This window comes from Tupaia chinensis, unplaced genomic scaffold (genome assembly GCF_000334495.1).
Source record: "Tupaia chinensis unplaced genomic scaffold, TupChi_1.0 Scaffold000248_1, whole genome shotgun sequence".
Lineage (NCBI taxonomy): Eukaryota > Metazoa > Chordata > Mammalia > Scandentia > Tupaiidae > Tupaia > Tupaia belangeri.
Genome location: NW_006159726.1, coordinates 4087992 through 4113434, shown reverse-complemented (window position 1 = coordinate 4113434; position 25443 = coordinate 4087992). Strand labels below are relative to the sequence as shown.

The 25443-nt window shown below is 35.8% G+C and overlaps 1 protein-coding gene across 11 annotated transcripts in view; it reads right to left on the bottom strand.

Annotated features, from left to right (window-relative positions):
• The window catches only part of CASK (calcium/calmodulin dependent serine protein kinase), a 465298-nt gene that overhangs the window by 364155 nt on the left and 75700 nt on the right, over nt 1–25443 (bottom strand). For 6 of the 11 annotated variants that reach the window (XM_027772025.1, XM_027772017.1, XM_027772018.1 and 3 more), the window contains exon 2: nt 12557–12669. In XM_027772025.1, coding sequence (XP_027627826.1) covers nt 12557–12669 — 113 coding nt within the window. Of the gene's footprint in view, nt 1–12538; nt 12670–25443 lie in introns of all 11 variants that reach the window. The other 5 variants (XM_027772014.1, XM_027772015.1, XM_027772020.1 and 2 more) reach the window with 1 other exon arrangement.

Here is a 25443-nt window from a genome sequence, read left to right as displayed (position 1 = left end):
AGGTGCCTGCCCTTGCCAGAGAAAGACAGGAAGAGGGAAAATAAGAAATCACCCCCCAGTGGGGATGACCATGTTGTAATCCCTTCTCCATTCTTCTCTCGGGATTTTGGGCACGTGCACATGCACTCTGCATGATTTTTTCTTTTTTTTTTAACTTTAAAAAAACTTATTATCATAATCTTGTTTATATTACATTGAACACATATATCTTTACAGTGTATTACATTTCTTTTTCCAGAAGGAATATCATGCATAACAGTCAAGACAAAGACATTACTATCTACATCATCATCATCAAGTAACTTTTCATCATTTTTTCTGAGATTATCATCATTATTTTTATTCTCATTAATTTTTAAAAAATTCAACCACTATATATCATTTTGTTTGTAAAAAGAATTTACCCAACATAAAATATTTCTCAGACCAGTCCAGTTGAGAATACTATACATGTTATCATCAACAGGTAATAAACCATTTCTGTGTCCCACTAATATCATGCCTCTCTATTCATTCTCTTGCTATCATTCTCTATACTCGTCCTTTCTCCTACCCCATTCCACACTCTCTTCAGCATCCCTAACTATTTTCACTGCTTTTATGCCCCCCAATATTTTTATCTCTACCATAAAGTGTGGATAGTTGGTATATATTAAGTAGGTACATATAATATCTTTCTTTCATATCCTGGCTTGCTTCACTCACACCCTGCATGATTTTCAAGCTGCTGAGTCTAGGACTTGAACCACAGTCAACCATATGGGAATCCAGCACCATAACCACAAGGCTACCATATCTTAAATTACAAATTCCAATTTTCATTGCTGATATATAGGAAAACAATAGACTTCTGTATATTATTAGAATAATAATATATAACCTTGTTTTAATCCATTATTAGTTTCAGGAAATCTCTGACTCCTGATTCTTTGGGATTTTGTATATAGATAATCATATTATCTGAGAATAAATACAGTTTTATTGCTTCCGTTACAATCTACATATCTTTTATTCTCTTATCCTGTCTTAATGCCTCAGCCGGGATTTCTACTAGGATGCTGAATAGGAGTGGTGGTGAGTGAGGCCATCTCTGCATTGTTCCCATTTCTAGGAGAAAATTTTCTAATTGTTTTACTATTAAGTAGAATGTTAGATGTAGTTTGTTTGTTTGTTTTTTTGTAGTGAAACTTCCTCAAATTGGTACTACAAAAAAACAAACAAACTACATCTAAATTTGAGGAAGTTTCACTCTGTTCCTAATTTCCTGAAAGGTTGTTTGTTTGTTTGTTTTGTTTTTACCATGAATGCATGTTGGTTTTGTCAATCAACTGATTTCTGTTCTTTGGTCTGTGATAGATTACATTAATTTATTTTTGAATGTTGAACTAGCTTTGCATATCCTTCATTCCTTTTTAAGACTGAGTAATATTCCATTTTACTTTTTCATTCATCAATTTGATGGATATTTGCTTTGTTTATACAATTTGGCTACTATGAATAATGATGCTATGAATATTTACGTGCAGTTTTTGCAAAAACATGTTTTCAATACTTTGGGGGTATATACCTAGGAGTGAAAATGCTAGGTCATGGGGTACTGTAAGCTAATTTTTTGAGGAACTTCCAAACTTTTCCTCAGCAGCTATACCACATTACATCCACAACAATAATGTATGAGAGATCCAAATTCTCTATGTCCTTGCCAACAAATGTTACTGTTTGTCTTTTTTATACAGCCATCCCAGTGGATATGAAGTGGTATTATGTTTGAGATTTTCCACTTTTTTAGAGACCAATGATGTTGAGCATCATTCGAAGTGTTTATGGACGATCTGTAAATATTCTTTGAAGAATGCCTATTCAAACCTATTATAATTTTCAGTTGATTTAACTGTCTTTTTATTTAGTTGACTTTTAACAGTTTTGTTCTTGGGATACTAGAATCTCATCAGATATGTAATTTGCAGTTATTTCTCCAAATTGTATTTCTTATCTTTTTTCTTTTGATGGTGTCCTTTGAAGCCTATAAGTTTTTAATTTTGATGAAGTCCAATTTATTTTTTTCTTCGATTCCTTATACTTTAAATTTCACATCTAAGAACCACAGCCAAGGACATGAAGATTTACACTTAATGTGTTCTTTGAAAAGTTTCATAGTTTTAACTCAATTATTTATATTTTTAATCTACTTTGAGTTGATTTTTGTGCCATTTTCATTTTGCATGTCAATATCAAGTTGTCCCAGTACCACTATTTTGAAAAAAATAATAAAAACTATTGTTTCTTCAATGAATTATATTTGAAAATTACTTGACTGTAAATTTATTGGTTTATTACTGAACTCTCAATTCAATCTCATGAATTTACATGTCTGTCCTTATACTAGTACCACACTATGTGTATTAATGTAGCTTCGTAGGAAACGTTAAAATTGGGAAACATGATTCCTAAATTTGTCCCTTCCCCCTTCAGGGTCTCGTGCTTTTCTATGTGCATTTTATGATCAGTCTGTCAATTTCTGTTAAAAAAAAAAAAACGACAGTATATTAATGGAGAGAGCATTGAATCTATGCCTCAATGTGGGGAATGTCGCCATTTAATTTCATAACATTTCACTGATGAACAAGAGAAGACTTAGGATTTAGGACTACCTTAAGTTTTGTCAGTTAATCCTTTATAGCTCTCATTTTTTAAGTCTTGCACTTCCTTGGTAAATATATTCCTAAATATTGGGCCTTCTGAGAAGTCATGATGCATTTTTGCATAGAAAAATATGACATGACTTTTCTGACAACCCAATATTTATTCCTTTTGATGCTATAGCAAATGCAATTGTTTCCTTAATTTCTTTTTTATATTTTTCACTGCTAGTGTGTAGAAACATAAGTTTTTTTTTTTCTAGCCCATTGAATTTTATTTGTTGCATAATAAGCCACCTTACATCTTTCAGCTAGGAAAACACTAAATTTGAATAAAGATATTACAAAATAAATTAGAGCTTGATTAAAACTTGCTTTAGGAGTGGGAACATCACAATTCTACTCAATTAAGAATAACATTTTTATAGACCAATTTATTTATCTTTTTTTTTTCTTTTTTTGGAGAGGTTTTTGCTATAGGGCACGTGCGCTCGCCAGAAAGACAGAGAGAGACAGAGATACAGAAAGCGAGAAATCACCCCCCGGGGGGATGGCCACACCGCAATCCCTTCTTCTCCGTTCTCCTCTCGGGATCTTGGGCACGCACACACACGTGTCCGGCGTGAGTTTAAGCCGCCGGGTCTGGGACTCGAACTGCAATCGACTACATGGGAGTCCAGCGACATAGCCATTACACTAACTGCTGGTCCCAGTTTATTTATCTTTAATACCTGTCATGCCAAGAATTCATAGGGACTAGGTTCCAGAAGCTCAGGCTCCTTTCCATTGGTCCTCACAAAGTGTGCTTCTCTGGATGGAGCAGGCTGATGCTTCAGTTGAACTCAGGTATCTTTCTAATTGGCTTCCTTCTTTTTCTGGTCATTATCGTTCATACATTTTTAGGAAGAGATCTCTGCTCTTAGAATGTTTAATTATTCAATATACACATTAATTCTCTTGGCAAGAATCTTGCCCTTAACTTGTTTGTTTACAACAATGCCAACAGCATGCTGGGTAATACTGTAGACTCTTCTAGTTTTGCCATAGTAACATTTGTGGGGCATTCCTTTTTGAACAGTACTAATTCCCTTGATGCCTACAATATTACCTTTCTTGTACATTTGCATGTATATTGCCAAAGGAACCACTCCATGTTTTCTAAGATGCCTAGAGAACATTTATCAGGTGCCTCTCCTCCTTCCCTTTGTGTTTATCATTTTGGTGAATTACTGGAATATGGCAATTCTGGTCAAAAGAACAGATTTTTTTGTATATTGATCTTATATCCTATAACCTTGCTAAGCTCACTTATTTTAATAGTTTTTGGTGGAATTCTTAGGATTTTATCCATGTACAATTATGTTACCTACAAATAGAGGGAGTTATATTTCCTCCTTTCTAATATGACTACATTTTATTTGTATTCTTTAATAACTATCTTGACTAAAATTTCTAGTACAATGTTCAACAAAAGTGCCAAGAATCGACATCTTTGTCTTACTACTAATCTAAGGAGGAAAGCCAATGTTTTAAAATATTAAATATGAAGTTAGCCATTGTTTTTTTCAAAATGTTTTTTTAAAAATTAAAGAAGCTCCCTTCTACTCATAATTTGTTGAATGTTCTTATCAAAGGGTGTTGGGGTTTGGGGCCAGCAGATGGCATAGTGGTTATGTTGCTGGACGCCTACACGGCCGACCATAGTTTGAGTCCCAGACCGGGTGGCCTAAAAATCACGTTGGGTGGTGTGCCCAGGATCCTGAGAGGAGAATGGAGGACAGGGGCTATGCATGACCATTCGCCCTGGGGGGTGATTTCTCACTTTCCCTCTCACTGTCTCTGCCTCTCTTTCTCTGGTGATAGCATATGGCAAAAAGCTTTTAAAAAAAAAAAAGATGGGTTTTGTTAAGTGTTTTTTTTTTTTCTGTGTCTACGCAGATGATGTGACTGTTGTCCACATTTCTTTTTTTTTTTGGAGAGTTTTTTGCTATAGGGCGCATGCACTCGCCAGAGAGACAGAGAGTGACAGAGAGACAGAAAGTGAGAAATCACCCCCCAGAGGGGATGGCCACGCCGCAATCCCTTTTCCTCTATTCTCCTCTCGGGATCTTGGGCATGCACGCACATGTGCCTGGCGTGAGTTTAAGCCACTGGGTCTGGGATTCGAACCATGGTCAGCTACATGAGAGTCCAGCGATATAGCCATTACACCAATTGCTAACCCCAATATTTGTTTTTAATAAGATAAATTATGCTGATTAATTTTTAAATATTTAACCAAGCCTGCATTTCTAGTATAAATCCCACTTACAATAAATATACTTAAAAAAATCTTTGAGATATAATTAATATACCATACAATTTGCCTATGATGTGTCCAATTTAATAAATTTTAGTATATTCAGTCATGTAACCATTACACATTCAAATTTTGAGCATTTAATTATGTCAAAAATAAAACTCTTAGGCCCAACTGTAGTGATGCAGGTAGCAGGGTACTGCTGCATGATACTGGAGACACAGTGGATTTGGACTGATCTGAATATGCCAGGTGTGCCTTCAAGTGCCCATGATCCTGGCTGACTGGGAAGCTGGAGGGAGGATTGAAGCACAGCAAAACCCTGTCAAAGGTACCTACCTACCCCTATCCCCCTCGTGAAAGAAAGAAAATAGGGCTAGTCCATAGCACAGCAGTTAAGTGCTGTGTGCAGGGAACTGAATTCAACATGGTCAACTATGGTTCAAATCCTATTCCTGGTGGCTGGAAAAACACTACTCCCCAGCTTCAACCAGTCCAGATCACAGACACATGAATGTCCAGCATAATCAGGGAGTTATGGATGTGAACTGGCAACCTTCCCATGTAGGTCTGCCTCATTTGTTGCATTTTACCACTCTATCACTGTCCAGTCTCCTATACTGTCTTTTATATTTACATATATAGATACCAGTGTTATTTTTTATATGGTGTCAAGCTGCTAACTAGTATTTTTTCTGAGTCCAAAAGATTACTTTTAGTATTTTTTTGTGGGGCAAGGTTAAAAAGTGACACATTTCCTCAATTTTTATCTGGAAATATCTTAATTTATCCTTCATTTTTGAAATTATGGTTTTGCTGAAGAAACAATTTTTGGTAAATAATATTTTTCTTTCAGCCCTTTGAATGTTAGCCCATTGCCTTCTGGCCTCCATGGTTTCTGATGAAAAATCTGCTGTTAAACTTACTGTAGATCCCTTGTAAGTGATGGATCAGTTTTGCTTTGATGTCTTGAAGATAAGTCTCCTTGTCTGGAATGTTTGATACTTTGATCATAATATATTTTAAAGTTTATCCAACTTGAAGTTTTTTAACTTCTTGGAGAATATGTTTTTCATCAGATTTAAGAAGGTTGGGGGGTCATTTTTTCAAATATTCTTTGTATTCCTTTTTCTTCTATCCATCTGAGGTTTCTATCATGAGTATGTTTGTATAGTTGATGGTAACTCACAGGTATCTAATGCTCAGTGCATTTTACTTATTCATTTTTCTTTCTGTTCCTGAGACTAGATATTCTCAATGAACCTATCTTCAAATATGCTGATTATGATTCTTTCTTTTGCCTGCTCAAATCTGCTGTTGAGTCTCTTTAATAAATTTTTCATTTTGGTTATTATACTTTTCAATTCCAGAATTTCTATGTGATTCTTTTATTCTATTTTTCAACTTTATAGTATGATACAATTTTTACACTTCCCTTTGAGTTTTTAAAATTTTATTTTTTTTAAGATAATTTTCCCATAGAGTGCATGTGCTTGTTGAAGAGACAGACAGACAGAGACAATGAGAGGGTAAGTAAGAAATCACCCCCCATGCTGCAATTCATTCTCCTCCATTCTCCTCCTGAGATCTTGGGCATGCATGAACATGTACCCAGCATGATTTTCTAGCCACCCTATCTGGGACTCAAACCAAGGTCAGCAATGTGGGAATCCAGCTATGTAACCACCATGCCATCTGCCAGTCCCCCTTCAGTTTTTCAGACACAGTTTCCTTGATTTCTTTCCAGTCTAATAAAAATAGCAAAAAATAGCTAAATTAAACTCTTTTTCTAGTAAGTCTAATACCTGGGTTTGTTCCAGACAGTTTTTATTTACTACTTTCCCTCCTGTGATCATATTTTCTTATTTCTTTATATGCCTTATTATTTTTTGGTTGAAAACTGGTTGTTTTAAGTATTATTTAAAAATCAGAACTGTCCATTCTCTAGGGTTTGTTGTTTCTGTTTATTATTGTTCTTGTTTTTTTTCTTTTTTGTTTTTATTTGCCTTTTTTTTTTTTTTTTTTTTTTTTTTTGTGTTTGGGCGGACACTTTTTTAACAATCTATATTATTCTTTGTTTTTTTTTTGTGGCCACACTTTCAATACTCAGTCAAAGAGATGATACCTCTGCCTTACCATTAGATTCCTATTTACAAAGCCTGAAAATCAGCCAAGTGAGAGCTAAGGGTCTTCTCACACCATTTCTGAGCATGCGCACAGCACTATACATATACATGGCCTACCTGATTCCAAGGAATATGATGCGGACACTTCTATGAACACCTCGTTCCTCAGCTCTTATTTGTTTAGTTTTTAGGTTAGCTTTTTGTTTGCCCCAACAGTTATATACTGGCTCAAGCAGCAGTGATATTACACAACTGCCTCTAGAAGCTTTCAGCAGAAGCCTCTGAAGAAAGGCTTTTGCACTCAGTTATTTCTGAGTCAGCCTAATAAAGACAGGAGTTTTCAGTACCCTGACAATATTCTGGGAATGGGATTTTTGAAAGACTTGTACCCCCATTCTGCCTCCTCTGGTGGCTATCAGGCTGCTGATTTTCATCATGACTATGAACTGTTTGTTTTCAAGATTACTGTAGAACTGGGGAGGCTGGGAAGGAAATGGGGCAAATTACACTCCTATGAAGCTCATTGTTCTTGTCAAGAATCAGCCATTTTCTTGAATAGATTCTTTCTGGATAGCTGTAAGCTTTGGATCATTTTCCAGAGCACTGAAAAAGTTGACTCTGACATTTTTGTCATGCTTTTCATTCTTTCTATGGAGGTAAAAATTGTTCAAGTCCTTTAGAATGTAACATTCTTGGAGACTAAAGAAACTGGAACCAAACTACCCTTTTCCTACAAAACAACTTAAAATATTGTGAAATAAAAATGGCCATTTTTGGACTTTTACAGTTACACCATATTTTGAGTCCTATCAAGAACTCAAAACCTTGGCAATTCAGTTTTCTACTCTATACATCTTACCTTCCTTTAATTTCCCCATAATAATATCCTGAATTAATTTTGGTATCTATTTTTAAAACAGTCTAATTTAATTACTGGCTTAGCAGAGTAAGAGACAAAAAGCATATTAATTAAAAGTTTAAGATAATAATCTAGGAATTTCATTAATGAAAGCTGTATATGTAAGTATGAAAATATCCCCTAATCAGAAGTAGCAGCCTAATATAAATGTACCCAACTTTCATTTGATAGAATTTTCTTATTTGTCTCATGTTCATAAACATTAATTTCACTTTTTTATCATATAAAAAAATACGTTTTAAACTACTTAGAAATAATATGCCCTTTAGGACTCTAATAAAAGTTGTAAATCTCTAACAAAATGAACATATGGGACCAACAGATGGCATAATGGTATGTCACTGGACTCCCATGTAGTCAACTGCAGTTCGAGTCCTGGACCCAGGGGCTTAAACTCACGCCAGGTGTGTGTGCATGCATGCCCAAGATTCTGAAAGGAGAATGGAGGAGAAGGGATTGCAGCATGACCATTCCTCCCCGGGGGGTTTGGGGGGGTGATTTCTCACTTTCTATCTGTCTCTGTCTTTCCAGTGAGTACAGTCACCCTACAGCAAAAACCTCTTTAAAAAATGAATATAATTCTGCTTATAATTTTAAGGGATTATTGGATACCCTGCAGCCTTCAAGTTAAGAGCCTCTACTGAACCAAAAAAACTATGACTTTTGAAGGCAAAAATAGAGAACAGATATTCTAATAATTACAGTATCTCATTTTAAGTAGAGCAATAAGAATTTAAAATATTAAAACATGCATAGGTACTCTCCAACTAATAAACATATTTTACTTCAAGTGCTAATCTGTACATATATTTACTTTGAAATTATTGCATTTATTTCTAATAAAAATCATATTATAAACAAAGGTTGGGACTATTAAAATCTAAGTCCTTTAAAGGTAGGTGCTCTTTGTATTTGTCTTTGAATTATCATGACCTTTCAAAAAAAAAAAAAAAAACCCACACATGGTAAGTTCCCAGGTGACCCTTTATGAAATCTACTTCACTCTATAATATATTTGAATACACATGCACTAAGAAAACAGGAAAAACATATTAAAGTAATGAAAAAGATCAAACCAACCACAAAACCAAACATAAAATACAAAAATAAAATAGAAAGGGAAATAATAAAGAATGAAAAAGACTTTGAATTTGAATTATCTGTTGCTTGAGAGAGAGGTTTAATTAGAAGAGAATGTGGGACCAGCAGGTGGAGTAGTAGTTAAGGTGCTGGACTCCCACATTGTCAACCGTGGTTTGAGTTCCAGACCCAATGGCTTAAAATTTATGCTGGACACTTGTGTGTGTGTGTGTGTGTGTGTGTGTGTGTGGGTGTGTGCATACACACACACACGTACACATGTGCACCCAAGATTCTAAGAGAAGAATGGAAAAGAGATTGCACTGTGGCCATCCACCCAAGGGGTGATTTCTTGCTTTCTGTCTCTCCAGCGAGCTCATATGCCATACAGCAAAAAAAGGGAAGGAAAAAAAAAGAGAGAGAGAGAGAGAATGTAATGGTAAATATAGATATTTCTTGATATCTTATTTCAATGTAAAAATTCCTTTTTATTATGTTCAATTTCACTTCAAAATGTTTCTTAGCATCTTCTATGCTTTGCCATGAATTAGATCATTTTTGGACCCTAACAATTTGTAAATGGGCTGGAAACAGAGGGGATAAGATGGTAAGACAAGACTGGAAAAGAATTCAAAGTAGTTACAAAGGGTACTGTTCAAAGAGGTTTTATATAATGAAATAACATACTATTTATTATATATATTAATATCTTATAATAAAATGTGCCCAGGTTAGAATAAAGCAAGCTAGTGTGAATATGAACAACAGAGGGAATGGAAATCCCACTGGGGATTAAAATAAAGATAGTACAGGTGGTAGAGATGATGTTTTTATTCTATTTCTTGTTTAATTTTATAATGAGTAATTATGCTAAAGAAGGTGGGAAAACTACATTCTAGTGTCATAAATATAAAGGGCCAATTTCATATTTTCACTCGAATAACATTGAACTTTGACTAAAATCAGATAAAGTCATGAGTAATATGCAAAATTCAAATGCATGTTATTTAATAACCTTTATGTTATGGCCCTACCATATAGGACAGATATGAAAAGAGTAAAGGATTCCATCAAGTTCAAAGAGGCTTAAGAATACACAAGTCTTTCATGGAATGAATCCTTCAATGGAACGTCCTGGCCTTCTCTTCAGAATAGAACATTAAGATGTTTATATAGCCAAAGCAGTGCTGAAAGAAATTAGGAACTGGGCTACAACTTCAGTGGTAAGCTCCCACATATTATAATATACTGAGCAAACACAGGGCTTAAACTCGGGGATATGAATTATATGCCAAGCCTCTCCCCTTTCTTATATTTGGAATTTGAATGTCTTACTAGGTGACAATAAATTGAGATTAGGTCTGACATTCTAGGTCTATAGCTTTAGAGATCAAGCTGAAGAAATCTGTCAATAAACAACCTTAGATAAATAAGAAGGTAATTAATGTTTCCCCTCAAAATGTCTTTACCTGGAGAGATTCAGAATGAGGCATGACAATGAGAAAAAGGAAACCTACGGTATTAAAAATTTTAAGTTAAAGAATACACTATAAGTATTTATTTTAATTACGTGTAACAAAGTTTAAGAGAATTTGGCCTATATTATTCCATTAGGTAAATGAGTAATTGGTGTACTAAGTTTATAAACAGTATCAGAACATTTAAAAGGAATATTCAAAATATCTATGTTTAATGAATTAAGCTTATACAAAATTACCTCAGTACGCAGGAAAGTTTTAATAGTCAGACAACTGAGATACAGAAAAATAACATACAATATTTTAAACTTAAAGGCAGTTAAACATTTAAGGAAACATGAGTTAGTTGTACAGCTTGCTTATAAGTAAATTTTGTTAAATATATAAAATAATTTATATTTAAAACTAGTAATAGCCAATTTCAGAAAATGAAACTACAAAAATAGAAAACTCTCTAAATCCTATCATAGATTTCAAAAAGTAAAGCGCTAAAAACAAATCAGTTAGTGATTCTCCATAAGTAACAACTTCTAAGAATCTTCCATAATCATTATATAAATATTGGGTCATTGGAAAACACATGACATTATTTTTCTATGCAAAAATGTGACATGACTTTTCCAATGACCCAATGGTAATAATTCAAAGGGCCATAAAAGTGTTTAAAAATAATTGAGGCTGGTAAGTGGCATGGTGGTTGAGGCACTGGACTCCCAAACGGCCGACTGCTATTCAAGTCCCGGACCTGGAGACTTGCTTCTGCTCTTCTGTCTCTGCCTCTCTCTCTCTCTGGTCAAATTAAAATAATAATAATAAATAAAGTAAAATAATTCTTTAAAACATCCTAAAAAAATCTATAGGAGCAAATTAACTTAAGAGTTCACAATATATGGGCTTGTATTTCCCAAAGATAACTGAATCAAATATAAATAGGCTATTCTATATTAGATTTTCCAATCTAAGCAATCAACTGCATTGTTTTGGGGATTAAAAAGGAAAGGACTAAAGGATTTGTCCTTTACTGGACTTTGGAAAAACTGATAGTTAAAATGCAAGCTAGGGCCAGCCCCATAGCACAGTAGTTAAGTATTGTACATAGAAAGCTGGATCCTACGCAGCTGACTGCTGTCTGAATCACTGCCTTGGCAGCTTGAAAAAGATGTCAGGCATGTATGCCCTAAATCCTGACAAGATAGAGAAATGGAGGAAAAAGAATTGTGTAATGACTAGGTGCCATTGGGGGAAGCATTTGTTATCTTTCCCTCCCTACCCCCAACCAGTGAGCATATGCTCCTTCTGACAATTATGAAAAAAAAAAGAATTTAAAAAGAAAAAGGCAAGCTAATATTAAAAGAAAAGTTCATATAATAATCAGTTGTGCCACCTGAAGTATAATATATGAACTGTGGTTACACAAAACTATGGCTTAAAAATAAATAAATAACTTGAAAATACTTACATACTATTTAGAAATTTTTATACATATAAATATAATTAACCATATTAATTTGGTAACAAAATTTAAAGTCCTGCAAGTCTTCACAGTATACCATATGTGACCAAAGCCAAACATGATATATGAATCTTCTAGTTTCACTAGATCACAATCCTTAAGGCAGTAAGTTATGTACTTGCAAGGAACATGTCTTAGCTTCTTCTGAAGTCTGCAATTATCATACTTGCTACTATTTACACTCTCTTTAGTCCCATCCCTTGTTCCACACCATAGGACTCAAAATTAAACCCCAAAAACTTTATGTTCAGATTTCACACTTACTAGTCAAAAAACATATGGCCCATAGCAATCCTAGATGACTCTCTATAAACTACTATTTTTCACATACTATGTTCTAGAATTCTGACAAACTAGAATGGAGTTTAACCTATCTCCACCCACTTCCCACTATATCACACCCTCTGTTTCCCCACCCCCAGATGAAGGTTAGGTTGATAATGGATTTGGGAGATGAAATAAAGCCAGACATCAAATAACTTACTTGAAATCCATCTCTTACCTTCTGTACTTAACCCTGGACTTGATGTGAACTTGGCTACATCAACAATTTTTACAGCAAATTGTTGCCCAGTTTCTCTGTTGATACATCGTCGTACAACACTGAAGGGACCCCTGAAAAAAAAAAAAGTAAAATTTAATTAATTAATTTTCTTAAATTCTTATTCTTCATCAACATCTTACTATATTTTGGTATCTATTATAGCCATATTACATAACCATCAAGCCATTCTAGTGGGTTGTTGGATTCCAAGTCATGATGCATCTTTGCATAGAAAAACAAAGAAAACATATCATGAATTTTCCAACGACCCAATATTTTGGGCTCCAGAGAGAATATAGTTTTCAAAATAAAATTTGAATAATGCAATTATAAACACATTTTTCTATAATTCATAATGTAATTTATAATTAAAAAATATTACTAAGCCATAAAAAAGACAAGCAATTAAATTTACAATTTGAAATAATTTTTAAAAACACTAAATAGTATTCTTATGTTCATGGTGAATAATCATTACAACAGTCTATACAGATCATCAACATCTTAAACAAAATAAGTCTATAGTGATGGTAGTATGCAGAGCTTTAGTCTTTCAAACCAGAAACTAAGATCTTCCTCTTAAGGAACCCATCACTTCCCTAATCTTCACTAACAAGTCCTACTGAGTTTACCTTAAATATCACTTAAACCTGTCCTCTTTGCTTCATGTTTCAATCCTAGCTAAGTTACTAACATTTTCCTACTGAAACTTGTTTCTCCCATTCACTCTTGCAATGATGTTTGAAAAGTTAAAATATGATATTATGTCCCTGCTTGAAACCCTAGAGAAAAAGTATTTGCAATACACATACCTAATCAAGAACCAAAATACATAATTTGAAATAAGGAAAAAAAATGATGCATTCCAATAAAATCTGGGCAAAAGACTTGAACTGGCATTTTAGAAAGAGAAAGCCCTACATGATTTGATCTCGAACAACCTGTCCAGTATCACCTGAAATCAGAGAGAAATCCTTCATCCTCCAAACTTCAAATTACAATTGTTCTAAATTGCCGTTGTGCCAACTATTTGCTTACCTAGTCCTCTCCTCAATCTAAAATGCTGGCTCTCAATACTGGCCACACAACTTGAATCGGCTGAGATGATTTTTAAACTACCACTGCCAGCTTAGAAGCTGTGGTCTCAGCCACAGCAGCAAGATGACGAAGGGAATGTCATTGTTTGAACAGCATCGTAATAAGACACACCGGCTGTGCCGTCACTGTGGTTCTAAGACCTGTCCACCTTTGAAAGTTGACCCACAGCAAATGTGGCTATGCTGCTAAGCGCAAGAGAAAGTATAACTGGAGTGCCAAGATTAAAAGACAAAACACCACTAAGACTGGTCGAATGAGGCACCTAAAAATTGTATACTGTAGAATCAGGCATGGATTCCAAGAAGGAACAACACCTAAAACCAAGAGGGCAGCTGTTGCAGCATCCAGTTCATATTAAGAATTTCAACAATTAGTCAGGCAATAAATGTTCTGGGATTGATGAATGAATGAATGATAAACTACCATTGCCTGGCCCTAGGCAACATACAATAAACATGGTTCCTTGTGATTAATAATTATTAAATAAATCTCTGAACTCAATTATGATCATCCAGAGATAGATTTGTACATGTCTGAATTGACTTAATAATATGGAATGCAACAGGCAACATACTATAGGTTATCTGATGGCTAATACAGTTTAAGCCATTAAATACGCATACATGTTAGTATGTGTGTATTTTCCTCTCTTAGGAAGTGGGGGAACAAAGCTTTCAAAAGATACTGTTGTTGGCTTTTACAAGTATAAACTGTACACCTGGATACCTATGATCAAGTAGAAGATAGAGAAAAGTTCTTCATTTATACTAGGGTACTTGTGAAACTGCCTGCCTTGAAGTTTGTCTTTCAACCAGAGGACGAGCAATAGAATTTAATCTGACCCAGTCTTAAAACATTTCCCCAAGATCACATGAAAGCCCTCATGAGGACAATTACATCACAGCTTCAAATCTCTCTCATCAAGCAACCTAACAAAGCTAATCTAAAAGGAAAATAAGTAATAATGATGTACCTTTCAGAATTCTATAGAAAAAAGGATCTTTTCTATAATCACTAAAAACTGTCCAAAGATTTCCTCTGTGAGAAGACAAATACAACTAAGAGAGGTGGGGCTCCTTCAAATGTTTCATTCTCAATCTGGATGTCTTAGTTATGATTACTTATCCTGAAAACAGTAAGCGGTTTCAGGCAATACTTAACGTAATTGGTCTTTGTCCACACATAAACCCTTGAGACTCTATTTAGTGTGCTTCAATTTAATACAACTTTTTGGAAACTTTCCAGGATTTGTACATGGGATTGTTCATGGTCAAGTGAGTTAATTCTTTACTTTTTCCTGCTTAAACAAAGGTGAGAAAGAAAGCATAGCGTTCCTCCCCACTTTGCTCCTTTTAATGTAAAATTAAGAGCTAGGGAGAAAGGAGAGAAAAAGGATTATTAACACAACAAAATATAGAAATGTTTTAAAATCTGTGAATAAAAATACAATTAAATCCCTGATTCTTTAAGCTAATTTTATCATACAAGGCAAGGTAAACATGTTTAACTTAAACTACTGAGCACCTGAAGACAAGTGGCACGTTAAGCATTTTAAGGGTCTGTCCTTCATTGATATGCAGAGGGTTAATAATAGAGAACCAAATTTCATACCCTTAAAATACATTAAATCTATATCAGTGTACTTTTGATTTTTTTTATTGGTAATTTAATCCATCAACTAGAAAATCAGTGGAGACTGGCAAAAATTTAAAATTTGACTTGGTTTCCCATCTTAAAAAGGTAAGGGTGATAAAGTGTATGACACTCATTCATTATAACTGGATGACAGCTTAGTGAATAGCAGCGATTCAGAAGGCCTAGGTTTCAGTTTGGCCTGTACCCATTTTTGAGGTTCAAAGTTTTATGTTAAAGTTTTTAATCTATAGTATAGTCAATTTTTGAATGTTTATGTAGAAAAAAAAACTGTTAGTTGTAAGCCGTTATAACAAACTACTATCTTTATCATATTTCCACTAATTATGACCACAGTATTAATATCAAATGGAATGATAATATAATTGATGGAGGGGCCAGATGCTGGCACAGTGGTGAAACATGACATTCTGCAATGCTGACCAAATAGGAAGGTTCCTAGTTAAAGTCTGGAGACCTCCCTGAGTATGCCAGGCACATGCAAGTCCATGATCCCATGATTTAGGGCTGGCTGAAGGGTGAGGGTAGTCAGGATCCTGTTGAGAGTACAATTTCTCTCTCTCAAGACATAAACTTAAAAATAAAATAACTGATGGCATTTCACATTTGATGAACAATATATTCTTTAGTTGACTTTTTATGAATACTTAATACTGATTGAGACTGTCACACAAGGTTCTACTTGAGGTGGATGGCTGCTTACAGAAGTCTACGTTTTTAATTAAACCAGAATATGTTACTAGTTAATATTTCTATAACATTTTCTAAGATTTTGAAAAGAACACAACTATATCCCTATGCAGACAAAGAATGATCTCTCATTTTCATTTGTGTGAAGAAAGGTTAAATCTAGGAAATAAACAATACTAATATCAATGATAAATATATCAAAATAGGAGGTGAGAATGAAATGAAATTACGTTAGAATGCAGTATGTTGCTTTCCAGAATAATAGAAAAGACTGATCACAGTGTGTAATTTATTTCCCTCCTCAAATGATACCAAAGATTTTTTGTTTGTTTGTTTATTTAAAGTATGGGGAGAACAAGAAAAGAGACAATAGTAGCACTCAAATTTGGGAGGCAAGAAAACAGATGGAGTAGCGGTAATTGACTTGGCAGACTTGGGAAAGCTGAATTGCAATGAGAAATAAGGAAAGTTCAGAATCAAACTTATTTACACTACAGAATCCTCAAGATGCTTATGCAGTGGTAATACCAAGTAACTCAGGAACTACAGGTAAAGAGAAGGCAGGGGTTAAAATAACAAAATTTGAATGAAATCATTAAAGAAATTTGTTAAAGCCCTAGATCCTCTCTTTTACTCTATACCATGGGTAACTCCCTCATCCTAACAGGTTAATTCTCTAGAGAGGGTAAAACAGGGTCTCAGAACTGAAGTCAAAAGGTCCTTGAGGAAGTCAGTATTATATGGCAAGCAAGGGGATTATGTGGTTATATATACACTGAATGCGGACAGCTCTAGTCCCTCTTCCCCCAACAGAGGAAATGTTGGAAACCAGATCTTTACACTTAAGGCAGGAGATGAAAGACTTCTCTATTTGACTATCTGATCAGCCTAGAAGAAAACACAAAGATAATGAATGACATGAGGTTGTGCAAACTGCCCAACTAGACCCTTCTCCAGCAAAATTCAGTGTTGACAAGTTCCGGGTGCACCTTCAGAGCTTTCTCAATCAGATTTCAACTCGACTGCAGTCTCCAACCTCAGCACTATTTTTTTTTTTTTTTGGGGGGGGAGGTTTTTGCTACAGGGCACGTATGCTCGCCAGAAAGATCGAGAGAGACAGAGAGACAGAAACAAGAAATCACTCCCTGGGATGATGGCCATGCCACAATCCCTTCTCCTCTCAGGATCTTGGGCATACACGCATGCATACATAAACTCACATACCCGGCATGAGTTTAAGCCACCAGGTCCAGGACTTGAACCACAGTCAACTACATGGAAGTCCAGAGACATAGCCATTACACCAACTGCTGGTCCCAACCTCAGCACTATTAACAATTTGGCCTGGATAACTTTTTTGTGTGGGGGCATGCTCTGTGCACAGCTAGGATTCATAGCCTCCACCCACTAGATACAAGTAGCACTCCCTAGCTTTGACAACCCAAAATGTCTCCAGGTATTGCCAAATGTCACTGGGAGGCAAAACTGTCCACAATTGAGAACCACTACTCCGTCCTAATCATGAGTAGAAAACCAGTGCTCCTAAAACAACAGGAAGAGCCTCTAATTTGGAAGATGGTGCCCAAAACAAAACAGCCTAGAGAAAACAGATGTTTCTAGTCCATTTGTTGCTAATATCAGAAAATACTTGAAATTGTGTGACTTATAAAAATAAAGGTTTATTCAGCTCACGGTATTGAGGTCCAAGAGCCAGGGACCAGAGGCCAGTTATGGCGGGGGGCCTGCCAGGTCCTGATCACATTATGAAAGAAGTAGAGGTGCCATCCATAAGTCTCATCCTCATATCCTCTCCTTAAAAAGGTGCCAGAACTCAATCTTGGCGCCTGACTCGAATTACCTTAATCCTAATCTCTTCTCAAAGGCCCCACCTTCTGACACCAGAATTGGATCATTTTCACTCAGTTAATCCCACATACAAACATACATTTTGGGGGACATATTAAAACTATAGCACATATAGAAGGAGAACACTTCAAATTACCTTTAATATATTACATAGCTATGATAACTATGAAACAAAATTACTATGAAATACTACTCAGCTATAAGGAACAATGGCACTATCATGTGACTCAAAGTGAATGACTATAGAAGATTTAATGCTAAGCAAAGTAAGCCAGCCAGACTGAAAAACAGTTTATCCTTTCTCAATATATACTGAATGTCCAAAGAAATGAGAGTAGGGAGGCTAAGTACAGATATCAGAGACTGTAAAGGAGGTGAGCGGATGGCAGAGGGTGGTTAGAAAAGGCAAAGGGAAGACTCAACAGATATAAGAATGTAAAGTTCTCTGTTAAAAATTATGTACATGGTAATAGCCTTGATTTGATTGCCCTGTACTACATGCATACTTTGAAAAACCATACTGTATACTATAGAGATATATGGAATGGAAATAAAATAAAAAACAAAACCAGAACTTTTAGAAAACAAAAAAGAGCTCTTAAAACAATGAAAAAATTAAAAATTCAGTAAGAGGGGTGGCAAATAAAGTTCAGGAAATCTCTCAGGAGTTGAAACAAAAATAACAAAAAAAATGGAGGAGAAGAACTTAAGGGGATCATCAAAAAATTTTTTCCCAAAGTTTAAATCATAAGTAGCCTAATTAAAAGGACCTAGCAAATATTCAGCAAAATAAATAACCCAGGAATCAGCAGATGACATAGTGGTTGCACTGCTGGACTCCCACATAGCCAACTGCAGTTCGAGTCCTGGGCCTGGAGGCTTGAAAATCAGGCTAGACACGTGTGCGTGTAAGCCCAAAATATCCTGAGAGGAAAATGGAGGAGAAGGGAGTGCAGCGTGACCATCCTTCCTGGGGGATGATTTCTTGCATTCCATCTCTGGTGAGTACACACACCATACAGCAAAAATCGCTCTTAAAAAAAAAACAGTAAATAACTCATACACATATCACTGTAAAATGTTTTTACTTTCTGTAACTTATTTATCATTATTATTGACTGACACATAATAGTTGTTATATAGTTGTTATTATTATTTTAATTGACACATAATATTTACTATGTACAATGTGGTTTTTAAAGATCTTTCAAAATTACATTTAATTACTATACATCTTTATAGCACATAAAATTGTTTTGCCCAGAATGAATACAGTGCATATTAGTGAAGTAAGAAATTACTATATATGTGATCATCAACATATAACTTTTCATGTCTGATCATTTTTTTTCCTAACCCCCTTTCTTCTACTCCTGTTATACCTTCCAATCTTTCAGTTTCTGCCATATGCAGACATTCAGTATATATTAGGTGGGGACATAGAGCATCACTGCAAAATTTTAAATCATTGCAGACAAGATTTTCAGGCTTCCAAAAGTGAGGGTAAAGGTGTGCAGAGGGAAAGGATAATACAGTACACACACAAGAGATCAGAATCAGAATAGCTTCAGATCTTTCAATGGCAACACTAGAAGACACTAGAGCAATGCTTTTATCATCATAAAGGGAATAATTTCTTTTTATTATTTATTTATTTATTTTGGAGAGGTTTTTTCCGCTATAGGGCGCGTGCGCTCGCCAAACAGACAGAGAGAGACATAGAGACAGAAAGCGAGAAATCATCCCCCAGGGGGGATGGTCACGCCGCAATCCCTTCTCCTCCATTCTCCTCTCGGGATCTTGGGCACGCACGCACACGCGCCCGGCATGAGTTTTAAGCCACCGGGTCCGGGACGTGAACCGCGGTCGACTATGTGGGAGTCCAGCGACATAGCCATTACGCTAACTGCTGGTTCCCCATGAAGGGAAATAATTTCTGATCTTTAATTCTATATCCAGCCATGCCATCAATAACCATAAAAACATTTTCAAACATAAAAAAGCTCAATTAGTTACTTGCCATGCAAACTTTCTAAAGAAACTATTGTAAGATGGGTTTGCCAAAACGAAAGAGTAGACCAATAAAAAGGAGGCCAAAGGATGGGAAATAGGAAATCCAACCCAGAAGAGAGATGAGGGAAATCCCAGGAGTGCCAGGGAAGGAAATCACAGGCAGACAGCTGTGCCCCAAGGACAGAAGGTAGCCAGCCTAAACTAAGGGAGCAATCAACATTCTCTTACAGTCGCTGATCACCTCTGTACTCTGAAAACAGAATGGCCAGGTTAGTTGGATCCGTATTTCTATTTTGCTAATGAGACTGCTGTACTTTTCTGCCTGAACCAGAGGAGGACTCTGATTATACTCCATTGCAACATTTGCCTGGACCTATTTTTTTTTTGGGGGGGGGGGGGAGGTTTGCTATAGGGCGTGTGCGCTTGCCAGAAAGAGAGAGACAGAGAGATAGAAAGCGAGAAATCACCCCCCCAGGGGGGTGGCCATGCTGCAATCCCTTCTCCTCCATTCTCCTCTCGGGATCTTGGGCACACATGCACACGCGCCCAGTGTGAGTTTAAGCCACCAGGTCCTGGACTCGAACCGCGGTCGGCTACATGGGAGTTCAGCGACATAGCCATTACGCTAACCGCTGTTCCTCCTGGACCCATTCTTGAGGGCTGGATGCTGGCATCAACAAGCTGAAGAGCAGGAAAAGCAGGGTACCCTAAAACCCTGAGCACATTTCTGCAGGATGTTCAGTGCCTGGCCCTGTCCTGTGCTACTGCTTCATGTCTTGCCTATAAAGAGTCCCAAGTCCTAGGATTTACTTGTGACCTTGCCCACTGACTTTCCAGAATGGGCTCCAAAACATTCTCAGGCATCTGAAGCCAGACTGTAGACATGAGATTACATTTTCTTTTGAAAATCTTCATGTAGTCAATGTAATACTGCCCTTTCCTTACACAGCTGAGTTTGTGGTTGCTACTCAATTTTTTGAAGACGGAGCAATACACTGTTTAGAGAAACATCCATAAGACATAAAGCTATAAAGATAACGTAAAGGAACTGATCCACACAAAAGCCAGGACAGTGGTTTTGAGGGACAGATGGGTCGTAATTGAGAAGGAGCCCATATAGATTTTTGAAGGCATCAGTAATACTCTACTTCTTAACCTGGATAGTGGATTCATACGTTTTCATTTTATTATTATTTTACACATTCTATGCACTCCTCCACACACATATTTCTCAGTTTTAAAAAAATTTAGTGACAGAGTGAAGTTGCTAAGACTTTTCCAAAGATCTTAATTTTTTACTTATATGAAAAATACAAACTATTTTAAATGATTTGATGTATATAAAGAAATATTATTTGCATCTCAAATCTAGTAGTCATTATGAATTATAAATCATAATTACATATCTGTGATAAATTTAAAATAAAACTTTGCTTTGTTGCATGTAAATGTTGGGGTTACAGCTGTAATAGAAAATTCTGACCCTTTGAGAGGTTTTCAAGCAAAGTCAAACTATATCTCATAAAACTAATAAATAGAATGAGCTCCCTGTCCATATCATTGGCTTGGAGGCTCCATGAACATTCATAACGAAATCTGCAATGCATTGCAAGATATGCATGAAAGCTGTGAACAAGAATAATCATTTTTTTCCAAGAATAATAATTTGTAAAAGGAAAGAAAAGCAAGAGGAAAATGAAGGCCAAGAACAAGTTTTTTTTTAAATAATTGTTTAATTTTACTTATTATTTTTTAATTTGCTAGAGGACATGTGCACTCACCAGAGAGAGACCATTATCTGTGAATTTACCAACAAGGTAAAATTCATCTGCAATCCCCAAATCAATGCTCTCAACACTTTCCGTTATTTAAGACACATAATGTAGTATCAAAAAATTTATGTTACCCAATGTACATGCTGCAAACTGAGGCTTAAAAAATTGATGCTCTGGCTTCGTTTCCCAGCTCTTACATTGTAAACAAAAACCTATTATAAGCTTATTTAGTGCATTTTTTGCATTTTATGCCCCTTTTGTTGGTGAATTCACTGTTTTAATTAAGATGGTCTCTAAGTGGGGTCAACAGGTGGTGTAATGTTAAGGCACTGGATTCCCCATGGCTAGCTGCAGTTTGAGTGCCAGACCTGGTAGCTTGCTTTTTCACTTTCCCTTTCTCTGTCTCAAGTCTCTCTGGTCAAATTTAAAAAAATAACAACAACTTGGTAGCTTGTTTTTTCACTTTCCCTTTCTCTGTCTCAAGTCTCTCTGGTCAAATTAAAAAAAAAATTAAATAAATAAGTAATTCTTTAAAAAAATAAGACGGTCCCTAAGTATAGTGCTGAAATACTGTCTCATGTTCCTAAGCACAAGAAAGCCGTGATGTACCCCTTGGACAAGATGTGTGTGTTAGATAAGATTCATTCAGGCATAAGTTATAGAACTGCTATGAGTTCAATGATAATGAATCAACAATATATATTAAAAACAGGGTCTTTAAACAGAAACACATTCATTTTACTGATTCTGACCAGAGACTTGAAGGAACCTAATCCTCTATTTTCTCTAGTAGCAATGGTTCAATATTCACTCATTCAGAGTTTGTGGCAACTTTACAGAGAATTACTACCATGAATAGCAAGAATCCAATGTGTGTTATGTGTATATGCACATATACAAGGGGACTTGAAAATGTTGGTGGAAAGATAGAATTAAGAAATGAGTTTATTTTGGTACCAGCAGCTGGCGTGGTGGTTAAGGCACTGGACACTCCCACATGGTCAACTGTGGAATGAGTCACTCATTCATTTATCCTATCAAACAATTTTATACAAGTATATACAATTTTGAGAAACTATGGTGCCTCTTGATATTGCTCTATGCATTGACTAAATCTGTATCTTCTTACTGCTTTCAGTACAGTTCTAATATTAAGAATTGAGGGACGGGACCAGCAGTTGGTGCAATGGCTATGTCGCTGGACTCCCACGTAGTCGACCACGGTTCGAGTCCCGGACCCAGTGGCTTAAACTCATGCCGGGCGCGTGTGCATGTGTGCCCAAGATCCCGAGAGGAGAATGGAGGAGAAGGGACTGTGGCGTGGCCATGCCTCCTGGGGGGTGATTTCACGCTTTCTATCTCTCTGTCTCTCTCTGTCTGCCTGGCGAGCGCATGCACCCTATAGCAAAAAACCTCTCCAAAAAAAAAAAAAAAGAATTGAGGGACATAAAGGGTGCAGTGGTAAAAGAATAAAAACTAAAATTTAACAGTAATACACAGTAATATTCATAGTAAGATTAAATCTTGAAAACTGTCTATAATTTATAGACATAAATTTATATAAAAATGATACCTAATAAAGATAGTAAAGACCTTTTCCCTCTTATTTTAACACTATTTAATCATCATCACTACAAAAGAGCTTATACATCATGTTATCAATAAATCCTTCTCTTGCCTTCCTGTTACAGCCTCACGATAATGAAAAGGTAACAGAGAAGCTGTCCTGACACTTTCTTTAGTATTTATGGTACCCAACGTCACCTCCAACACACACACTTCCATATCATACCAAGCTGAGCTGCTTTAGATAAACTGATTAAACCAAAGAAAAAAGGTTTATCTACTCACTGTTACTGCCAAAAAACATACATGAAGTAGAAATTTGTTAAAATCCAAGTTTCAGGAACTGTTGCCTCAATGCAAATAATTAAAGACCCAACAAAGGAATTAATCTCTGTCATTCCTTAAAAATAGAAAGAGGAGGTTTATTTGAAAAAGTTAGTAAATGAGTCTCCAATAAACTAACAGAAAAAATCTGGTTTACCTGTCAAAGCTGAGTAATTCACAGACTTAAAACAAGCATTTTCTCCCTCAGTGCTTGTACTGGCATAATTATAACCTCTATCAAACCTTGATAATTCAGTTAAATGTTCAGTAGATCTCATGTTAGATTTCATGTAGCCCTCCATCCTGGTCTGAGTCTACATATAATAGTCATCATTTACTACTTTTATGAGAGGACTACAAATCACACATAGCAATCTCTGCTCAAAGCAAAGGTTCTAGAATACTGGATGTGTGTGTGAGTGTGTACATGTGCATTAGGGGTGGGGTTTGTCAGAGCCAAAGTAAAAGGATATGACCTCTATGTCTGTTAATTCATACTTAATGGAGCATATATCAAGGAGGATTATTAAGAGGAGAACAAAGATTTTGTAACCTAGGAAATAGGAAGTAGGAGAATAGACATAGGTGGAAAGAAATGAACAAGAAAACGTATGAAGAACTGGAAGATAAACACATCACAGAGTACCAACTCTGACTCGGTTATACACAATTAAGCTTTCTTAGCTAAACACAGAAAGAACTTTCACAAATAGATACTACAGCACTGACATTAAAAATATTCTATTGATATTTGCACATTTTATCATATTCATTTATTTCATTTTCCCCAATGGAAATAAAAAGTACAAAGAATAGAGAGAAAAAGATTAATAAAGTCATTCTTGCTTTCATGTACTCCTAATCTAGGTGACTGCTGTTGGCAAATATAATGTTCACATGATGTTACAAACCAAGTGTTGAAATAATGTAATACAGTAAGTTTATTATTTGTGAAAAGGAAGGTAGTCAGAGACAGACTCTATGATACATGGACATCTAGGAAGGTTTGGAACAATGAATAGTTTTTCTGGTCAACAATGGAAAAGGGAAAATTCCAGAGATAAGTAATAGCCTATTCAATAGCCTACAGCTAAGTCAAAATGCAGCATGTAGTGGGTTCTCCAAGCTATTTGGTATTGCTAGCCTGACAAACTAGAGGGTAAGAAGTGGCTAGAAAAGGAGAAGGGGACCAAAGATCACTGTGACAGAGGAGTGGAGGATGGGTTGAAAAGTGGATAGGGGCCAGTTAAGAAGTTATTATATTAGCCTAAACAAGAGCTGATAAAGATTTAAACCAATATGGCAATGGCAGTGGCAACAGTGAGATACTTAACTGACAAGACAATGTACAGAATGATTAGCTAGAGGGTAGTTAGAAGAAGGTGAGTTGAAAGAATATTTGGGACCGGCAGAGGGCATAATGGTTACATCACTGGACTCCCAAGTAATCAATCACTGTTTAAGTCCTGGACCTGGTCACTTAAAACTCATGCTGAGTGCATGTGCGTGCATGCTCAAAATCCTGAGAGGAGCATGGAGGATAAGGGACTGTAGTGTGGCTATATCCCTAGGGGTGAATTCTCACTTTCTATCTCTCTGTGTCTCTCTAGTGAAAGCACGTGCCCTATAGCAAAAATCTCTCTCAAGAAAAAGAAAGAAAGAAAGAAAGAAAGAAAGAAAGAAAGAAAGAAAGAAAACTTGCAAATTTCTGACAACAGTTACTGAGTAAATAATGATATCACCCAATGACAGAAGGACTATAGAAGTTGTAGAAGGCTAAGAATGAAAGGCAAGAACATGGTAGTGTTTGAAAAATATTGACTTCCAAAATATTGATTTCTGTGTAATATTCACACACAT